Source organism: Triticum urartu, chromosome 1A (genome assembly GCF_056163025.1).
Source record: "Triticum urartu cultivar PI428250 chromosome 1A, HENAU_Tu73, whole genome shotgun sequence".
In the NCBI taxonomy this organism is placed as follows: domain Eukaryota; kingdom Viridiplantae; phylum Streptophyta; class Magnoliopsida; order Poales; family Poaceae; genus Triticum; species Triticum urartu.
In genome coordinates this window covers 389,862,220-389,871,900 of record NC_141873.1, presented here as the reverse complement: position 1 = coordinate 389,871,900, position 9,681 = coordinate 389,862,220, and the positions used below count along the sequence as shown (strand labels likewise).

Here is a 9,681-nt window from a genome sequence, read left to right as displayed (position 1 = left end):
AGTATCCAAAGTTCTACAATGACAATATCAGGGCCATGTAAAGAAGCCCATCATCATTCTTTGGCATGTCCAGATCTCACAATGACATCAGGATGCCGCAACTGTCCTCATTGTTTGGTAGGCTGACTGAAAGACAAACTCCTCCGTGCAACTATACTGTCAATTTACATGACTACGGCGACTATCTGGTTGATGGTATATATCATTGATCTTCATGAAGAACTGAACATGTTGGTAAGAAAAAAGCTCACTTTGCCCCAAGATAAGGAGGTAGACATGATGTGGAGAAGGCATTTGAAAGCCCCGTTTTGCATTTGTTTGTGGACCTGCTAAACAATGGGATCCGGAGACCTTATGAGAGGTGTTGACATGTTGTATGATAATGCACAACGTGATCGTGTTGGATGAGGGTGAAGATGTTGCTGGAGAATTTGAGAACATGTTTGATCCTATCCAACTACCAAATCAGAATATGGCCACACTTGATGAGTTTGTCCAAATGCATAACACATTCGATATCGAACAACTCATGAGCATCCGTGGACCGGTGAAGGGGATAATTAGAACATATGTATGAGTTGAATTCAAGTTTAAACCATTTTATTTTGAAACTTAGTTTGATTGTAATATTTACAATTCAACTACTGTGGCATTTATTTTTCACTCTGAACCTTCTCAAAGATTTGATATGCTACTATATTATTCTGAGCGTCACGGATTTAAGAAAGAAACATCAAGTTTGAAATATCTTATTTTAAAACTTTAGTTGGATTGTAATATTTACAATTGACCTACGGTGGCATTTTAATATCTAAACTCCTCAAAGATTTGATAAAATATATTATTTTCACTGATGCGGACTTAAGAACAAAAAACAAGTGCGGACATTTAGGGGAGATGTTGGAGGACCGGCTTCAGTATCCATGTCCACCGACAAACAATGTGTCCATTTTGGGGGTCGGCATTGGAGATGCCCTAAACGAACTGACTTTTAGGTTTCGAACCACCAGTATGACTGAAGACCGGGCTGATCTAATCTGAACGCAAACGAATCACAAATGTCATGCCAGTGCAGGGATTTTACTATCCTTCAGTTTTTCAACATAATTCAGATTTGTTGGCGAAGAATCACAAATGTCATCAGTGCGGCGCTGCACCGTAAGAGGACAAATCGGCACAATCTTCCTGCAGAGCATCAGAGTTTACAATTGAAAGTTCATTTCCAGACGAACCAACACACACACACACACACGGACACAATGTACAGATCCTTCCGAAGAGCAGCAATTATTCGGCGACAACGACCAGCTTGCCTTCTTGGGAGTTTCAGCTTTTCTGCAACACCAACAAACAGTCAGCTATCTGACCATCTCTCTCAGTCTACTTACGTTATACAGCTTTGAGATAAATGTGTTCTCTCTGTCTACAAACAACTGATGTACTCCCTCCGTAAAGAAATATAAGAGCGTTTAGATCACTATTTTAGTGATCTAAACGCTCTTATATTTGTTTACAGAGGGGGTAGTTATACAGTTTTGAAGATATAAATATATGGTCACTCGAGTTAGTTCTGATGTCTGAACAAGCACGGGGGATTCTTCATTGTACCATATGATTCAGTGTGCGTGTCATGTGAAAAGAAGAGATTTTGCTGTTGGCATACCTTCAATGGGCGACTTATGTGCTTGTACTGCCCAGATCGAAGTCCATAGTGTAATCATACTCAATGGTGGGTATGACAGAAGCCATGAATTTGAGAAATATGAAAAGGTACCTATTCAGGAGAGGAGTCATGGATTAGATACCGGTCAAGAAGAGTGCTCTGCCTTCTACCATGGATGGAAGCAATAACCAAATGGTATATGCATATATAGAACATTACTTGTCAACTTCTGGTGCACCTCCTTGAGACACTATAACATCAATGATCTTTTTCATCACAGCAGCGTGCTTGCAAGGATGCACTGAAGCGTGCTGTCCCACTAACAGGTGAGGGTGGTCTTCGATAGTCACCTGTATCCACAAATAAAAACTGATGGTTTAGGCACCACCACAATGCCAATTGTAGGAAAAGGAAGGGGGCATGGAAATGCTTGATAAACTACGCGAGCAAGAGACAGCCATTTGAAGGCTATTCAACAAAAATATAACCACAAACCTACTATTAAGGAAACTCTTACACTGAAGACGCTTTCATTGGCTTATCATGATTCACAAAAGGCCTACTACCGAACCATATAAACACAACTTGAATAACAGGATGGAGAAAACACAACATGCATGAAACAGAACCACAAAACCTAATATCTGGACTCTAAAGCCGAAATGTTGAAAGATAGCAGAAATTCTGGAACACTATACCATGGAAGAATTACAAATGAATAATTGCCGAGTATTTTCTAAAGTACGCTCTCTGCTTCTTTGGGTTAATATGCACAGTATTATATGACACTGGAGGCTATGTACTACCTCTGTAAAGAAATATAAAGATCCTTTAGATTACTACTTTAGTGATCTAAACGATCCTTTAGAAATTATAAGCATGGCTATTAAGGAAGTCACGAATGCCGACTTACTGAAGTGGAATAAATTAGCTATCTGCGTATTTCACTTGACATGTCAGAAAACCGAGGTAAATAAAACAAGATAGCTAGAAATTTACCGTTTTGTGTGCATGGTCTTGACTGATATCTTGAAACACAAGTTCAGGCTTTAATGGCATTCTTGCCTACAATGGCGAACAAATAAAGCACATCAAGTTTAGCTGCAGCAAGCAAGACAACAATAACTACATGTAAAATGCAGTCCCTGTGTGCACAAATACTTTACCTCATCATAGCCAGTAAGCCAGACACGTGGAGTTTGGTAGTACTTGTCATATCTGCAGTAGAAGAACTACTTACATACTTTTCCAATAAAAGCGTGAAACACACAATAATGATACGACAAAGCAAACAGAACTAAGTGGGCGATCTAGTTAAGCAATGAACTATGGTAATCCTTCAACACAATAGCATTTAGTTACTTCTTAAAAAATTGGAAAATATATGGCAAATCGGATGTGTATCACGTGAACCATAACTCGCTGTGCTCCAAGCAGGCCGGCTTTAGAAGAACACATAAATTTCCACTTATGCATGGTTGTAGCTACGACTAGTACAGAACTACACACCAATCAAACAACTAGGCACTATCACTAACCAATTAAGGAAGAGTTAAATCAAAATACACAGCTAAGATAAAGGAGCTTACGTGATGCTGACATCATATGTTCTGGTCAGAAGAATGTTGTCATCATCCGGCTCTTCCGCGACAAAATATGAAGGCTGAGGGGTAGCCTGAAATGAGATGAGAAAGGCAAAACAGGAATCGTTAATAGTTCTGAACTTTGTCAGCCTTGCTTATAGCATATCAATGATAGGTTCATGGCCTCACTGTGGAATGATCTCCTGTGTCTTCATAGGTGTCCATATCAGGTATATCCTCCTCGTCATCTGGCTTTTCACCAGCACCAAAGTACGAGGGAATAGATTTGATCTCTTCGACTTTCCCTATGTCCAATGTATCCATAGATGGTATGTCCTCCTCCTCTTTTGACTCTGATGCTAAACATTACCAACAGAAGAAACAAAAAAGAGTTCAGCCCATACAGTCGGCAGTGTAAAACAAAGCAGCATTGAAACTGAGAAATCAACCTTGCAGCCCATGTGTTGCGAGCCAGCCTTCGCCATCCTCATCATCATCGAGAACAACCTCAGCTCCCGCTGCATCATACTCTTCCTCGACCGCCACAGCTCGTCTTAGGCAGGGCACTGCCAACAGAACCAAATTTAGGAGTACACTTGTAATAAGAACAATAATGAGCAACCAACCCAGCTTTTCTGAAGCCAGGACCGTTCTACTAACTATGTCGCTATTCATCTTTTTCATTCATCAGCCAATTATGTTTGACTAGCAGTACAGAAATATGCCTAGACAAACATGCCTGCTACACTTGTAACTACCCATCGATACATGGGGATAACAATCATTCTATCCTCCAGCGCAGCATCCACCAAATTGAACGAAATACTAGACAGGGAGTATGGATCGCATCTTGACGCAATTCAATTCGACAGCAGCATACCGTTCCTGGTGACGAGGAACTGCTTATCGGAGGGGAGGTACGGCTTCCTCTTGCTCGGATCGCCCGCCTCCCTGCACAACACAGACACCCACCAAACGATCAGATCAATCAGACGCCCCACCCCCACCCGGAAACCGCCCAAAATCCCTGAACCGCGGAGGCGAGGGGACGCACCAGGACCAGGTGGGGCACTTGGACACGAGGTTGTCGCCGGCGAGGATGAACTCGGGGACGGAGAGGACGCCCTTCTCGAGGAACGCCGAGACGGTGCGCGGGCCCGTGACCCGCTCCACCGTCCCCTTGTAGAGCTCGTAGACCTTCTGCTTCACCTGCATCGTCGCCGCCTCGCCTCGCCTCGCCTCGTTGCTTCCTGTCGACGGGGACGAAGGGGGAAGCGTGGGAGAGGGGAGGAGAAGGAGGAGGGGGAGGATGGGTTTCGTTTGCCTCGAGCAGAAGGCACCGGCGAGAAGGTGGAGCAGGGCACAGCCGTCTCTGCTGTTTTCTGGTAGTACGCCACCGGAGTTTTTTCTGACGAGGAGTACGCTACCGGAGTTGGAACACGCACGATGTAGGAGTTGGAGCCGGGGTGTGGTGGTTGCCTGGTTGGGTGGGTCGGGCTCGAGCCAGCTCCTTAGTTTATAGGCCCTCGCCCTGGCCCAGATCCGACGTAGGTTTCAGGATGCCCAAGGCACAACCAAATCAGTTTATGAATACCTTGAGGTTATCTTAAAAAAAATGAATACCTTGAGAGAAATATTGCTGGGTTCAATTATAAATGGATTTGGAAAGCGAAAATCCTTCTTAAAATCCAAATCTTCCTATGGCAACTATTTCGGGATGTTGTCTTGACAAGAGATGTCATGAGTAGAAGGCGGTGGGCTGGCACCCAGAATGCTCGTTTTGCAATGATAGAGAGACTTCTAAGCACCTTTTCATTACATGTCATGTAGTTAGAGTGGTTTGGAGGACGATGGGTTGTGCCTTGGGCACGGACAGATGTCCGAACAATATTTGGCAAAAAAAATTCTTGGTGTTATGTTTTCCTCCCTGATGGTGAGAGGTTTTACATCTTTGGATTAGCGGCCATATGTTGGGCAATTTGGAATTGTCGCAACCAAGCTACCTTTGAGCAAAAAAAACTCCTTTTATTGTGAGCTTTTCAGCATGTGGCTTCATTTTTTATTGGGCAGGTATGATGACTGGAGTGGATCGGGAGACGATGGAGCGGGGGGGGGGCAAGATGCTGAGGGCCAGCACTTCAACCATGATGAGGATTTGCGCTGCGCCAGGCGAGAAGATGCAGGACTGATCGGGATCTCGGTTGTTGTAACGCACACGATGCGGCTATATCTCCCACGTGTCGAAGCACGACTTAGAGGCATAACCGCATTGTAAGCAATGTCGCAACTGGGGTAATCTTCACACAACCCATGTAATGAATAAGGAAAAGGAGTACATAGTTGGCTTACACTCGCCACGTCACACAATAGTATAAATATCATTACATTCATCCAGATACAAACAAGGTCCGACTACGGAACCAAAATAAAGAACAACCTCAAATGCAACAAAGTCCCCGATCGCCCCAACTGGGCACCACTACTGATCGTCTGGAAAGGAAACGTAGTATCGTCCTGAGTCCTCATCGAACTCCCACTTGATCTCAGTCGAATCTCCTGGAGCGGTATCATCGGTCCCTGCATCTGGTTTTGGAAGTAATCTGTGAGTCACGGGGACTCAGCAATCTCACACCCTCGCGATCAAGACTATTTAAGCTTATAGGAAGGGTAAAAGGTATGAGGTGGAGCTGCAGCAAGCGACTAGCATATATGGTGGCTAACATACGTAAAAGAGAGCGAGAAGAGAAGGCAAAGGCACGGTCGAGAAACTATGATCAAGAAGTTATCCTAGAACAACCTACGATCAAGCATAACACGAGACCGTGTTCTCTTCCCGGACTCCGCCGAAAAGAGACCATCACGGCCACACACTCTGTTGATTCATTTTAATTAAGTTAAGTTTTAGGTTATCTACAACCGGACATTAACAAATTCCCATCTTCCCATAACCACGGGCACGACTTTCGAAAGTTCAAATCCCTGCAGGGGTGTCCCAACTTAGCCCATCACAAGCTCTCACGGTCAATGAAGGATATTCCTTCTCTAAAGACAATCCGATCAGACTCGGAATCCCGTTTACAAGACATCTCGACAATGGTAAAACTAAACTAGCAAAACCGCCCGAATGTGCCGACAAATCCCGATAGGAGCTGCACATATCTCGTTCTCAGGGCACACTCGGATAGGTCAAGCTACGAGTAAAACCAACACTCGAGTTACCCCGAGGTGGCCCCGCATGCTGCCCATTTCGGACCAACACTCAGAGGAGCACTGGCCTGGGGGGGGGTTAAAATAAAGATGACCCTCGGGCTCCGGAAACCCAAGGGAAAAGAGGCTAGGTGGCAAATGGTAAAACCAAGGTTGGGCATTGCTGGAGGAGTTTTATTCAAGGCGAACTGTCAAGGGGTTCCCATTATAACCCAACCGTGTAAGGAACGCAAAATCAAGGAACATAACACCGGTATGACGGAAACTAGGGCGGCAAAAGTGGAAGAAAACACCAGGCATAAGGCCAAGCCTTCCACCCTTTATCAAGTATGTAGTTGCATTAAAGTAGACAAGATATAATAGTGATATCCCAACAATAAACATGTTCCAACAAGGAACAAACTCCAATCTTCACCTGCAACTAACAACGCTATAAGAGGGACTGAGCAAAGCGGTAATATAGCCAAACAACGGTTTGCTAGGACAAGGTGGGTTAGAGGTTTGATATGGCAATATGGGAGGCATGATAAGCAAGTGGTAGGTATCGTAGCATAGGCATAGCAATAGAGCGAGCATCTAGCAAGCAAAGATAGAAGTGATTTCGAGGGTATGGTCATCTTGCCTGCAAAGTTCTCCGAGTTGACGTTAGCTTGATCCTCGTAAGCGTACTCAACGGGCTCCTCGATCACGTACTCGTCTCCCGGCTCTACCCAAAGAAAGAACAACAAACAAAGGGAGACACAATCAACCACGTGCAATGCACAAGCAACATGATGCAAAACATGACATGATATGCGGGATGCGATATGTGGTGCATATGCATGCTTTGGAAAGGAATGATTGAACCTGGCCTCAACTTGGAAAACAAAGAGTGCCACTGGAAAGATGAGTTTATTTCGGTCGAAATCGATATAAAGATCACCGGAATCGGATGCACGGTTTGCAAATGGCAAGCAAAACAAATATGACACCGATCTGCGATTAACAGCACGAGGCCATCTAAATGCATCAAGAACAACAAGCTACTGCACTCTAACATAGCAGCAAAATACATGGCAGGGATCCACTCAAGATGCTTGACAAAAGATGAACACTGTGAAAGTGCGTTATATCGACTAGAGGGGGGTGAATAGGCGATTTTTATGAAATTCTTCACTGAGGAATTTGCCGGTGAGGAAATTCCTTAGCGAAGAACTACTAGCAGCGGAATAAGTACTCAAAGGTAAACATAACAGAATACAAGCATATTCATCATGATGAAATGAAGAGAGGCACAAAGTACAGGAAGCGTAATCACAGGATAACACAGGATGAAGACAAACAGACTGAAGAAATTGAAATGTGGAAATTGAGAAAGTCTTCAGTCAAAGTCTTCAAACACAGATATGAACAAACATACAACACAGTTATGAGGAAATGAAAGAGTTGAGGAAATAGAACCAGTAAGCTCGATGAAGACAATGATTTGGTAGACCAGTTCCAACTGTTGTCTCAGTTGTACGTCTGGTTGGAGCGGCTGAGTATTTAAACTCGAGGACACACAGTGCCGGACACCCAGTCAAGGACACTTAGTCCAAGACACCCAGTCCTCACCATATTCTCCTTGAACTAAGGTCACACAGACCTCGTCCAATCACTTGTGGTAAGTCTTCAGGCGACTTCCAAACCTTCACAAACTTGGTCACTCGGCGATCCACAATTCCTCTTGGATGCTCTAGACCATGACGCCTAACCATCTGGAAGAAGCACAGTCTTCAAAGGTAACAAGCATCGGATCCACTCAGGATCAATCTCTTCAGTGATGCTCAATCACTTGGGGTTTGTAGGTGTTTGGGTTTTGGGTTTTTGGTTTTTCCTCACTTGATGATTTTCGCTCAAAGTCCTCGGAGGATGGGTTGCTCTCAAATGACAAGTGTCAGTTTCTCTCAGAGCAGCCAACCAGCTAGTGGTTGTAGGGGGGCGGCTATTTATAGCCTAGGGAGCAGCCTGACATGATAAAACATAAATGCCCTTCAATGATATGACCGTTAGGTGGATAGATATTTTGGGACAGCTGGCGCATAGCACAGCAACAGTCGGAATTTTGAGTAGTAAAATCCTGAGGGCTATCATGTTCCTCACTGTGTAGGCAATCCGCACTGGCGAATTCCTAACTCCTCAGTCAGGACAAATTCCTCAGAGACCAGAAGAACTTCATCTCTGTCAATGAAGAAATTGACTAAACTGTATGAGATTTCCAATGGCTTCACTCGAAGGGATTGGTAGGTGTGGGATTTTAAGTTGAGCATCACATGCAAATTTTTCCTTAGTATTTCCTCGACCCCCTTTAATAGTACGGTGTTTCCTATGACTCGAGAAAGAGAAAAACAAAACTATGAACACGAAAGTCTTCAAGCTTCATATTTCTCGCATGAATATCAAGTCTTCATGGACACACCAATTTCTTCACTTTCAAAGTCTTCATGAAAGTCTTCAGAAATACCAAAATCTTCAGTCGAAGATATTCATTTTTAGGGGTCGACTTTTCCTGTAAATATCAAACTCCTCATAGACTTATAGACCTGTGTACACTCACACACGCATTAGTCCCTTAACCTATAAGTCTTCAATACACCAAAATCACTAAGGGGCACTAGATGCACTTACAATCTCCCCCTTTTTGGTGATTGATGACAATATAGGTTAAGTTTTCAATGGGGATAAACATATGAAGTGTAAATACTGATATTGAGGAATTTGATTGCAAGATATAGAAGAACTACCCCTGAAGATGTGCATAGTGAGGAATTTGCTTTTGAAGCAATGCACACTTGAAGAGTTGAATCATGGAGATCTCCCCCTATATCTTGTAATTCATACACGCATTTAACATATAATATGAAGAATTTGAAATGCATGATGAAATATGGTGCCTGATGAAATTCAGCATGCGCGCAATAATATTAACGAGGAATAAGCATGCAGAATAGTGCATCAAGAGTATCAGAGCACGGTACATCAAAAGTATCAGAGCACCATCGGGTTTAAGATTACAACTCGATCCAATAAAGTTTTAGAAGAACGAGAGTTGTAACTTAGCAAAAAAAACGCCCATATAGTAGACCCGCTTGAAGACTAACTCATATTTCTCCCCTTTGTCATCGAATGACCAAAAGAATCGAAAATGAGGACTAACGCCCCTGAAGATAATCATGTTGATGAAGGAGCGCCAGCGTTGTTGGGGTCATT

The 9,681-nt window shown here is 43.6% G+C and overlaps 1 protein-coding gene across 1 annotated transcript; it reads right to left on the bottom strand.

Annotated features, from left to right (window-relative positions):
• Positions 1 to 1,050: 1,050 nt before the first annotated feature.
• Positions 1,051 to 4,704, bottom strand: ATG3 (autophagy 3 (APG3)). Its single transcript, XM_048679112.2, has 10 exons — positions 4,301 to 4,704; positions 4,127 to 4,197; positions 3,696 to 3,812; positions 3,436 to 3,605; positions 3,253 to 3,338; positions 2,830 to 2,881; positions 2,663 to 2,728; positions 1,883 to 2,013; positions 1,664 to 1,774; positions 1,051 to 1,335 (listed from the first exon to the last, which is right to left on the bottom strand). Exons 1-9 carry the CDS (start codon positions 4,459 to 4,461, stop codon positions 1,678 to 1,680), a joined length of 951 nt encoding a protein of 316 aa, XP_048535069.1. The 5' UTR covers positions 4,462 to 4,704; the 3' UTR covers positions 1,051 to 1,335; positions 1,664 to 1,677.
• Positions 4,705 to 9,681: the final 4,977 nt, after the last annotated feature.

Coding starts and splice junctions, on each gene's coding strand:
- ATG3 (XM_048679112.2), bottom strand. CDS start 4,461: ATGCAGGTGAAGCAGAAGGTCTACGAGCTCTACAAGGGGACGGTGGAG. Junction 2,882..3,252: donor ACATATGATGTCAGCATCAC/GTAAGCTCCTTT, acceptor CTTCTACTGCAG/ATATGACAAGTACTACCAAA. Junction 1,775..1,882: donor GGTGCACCAGAAGTTGACAA/GTAATGTTCTAT, acceptor TCTCCTGAATAG/GTACCTTTTCATATTTCTCA.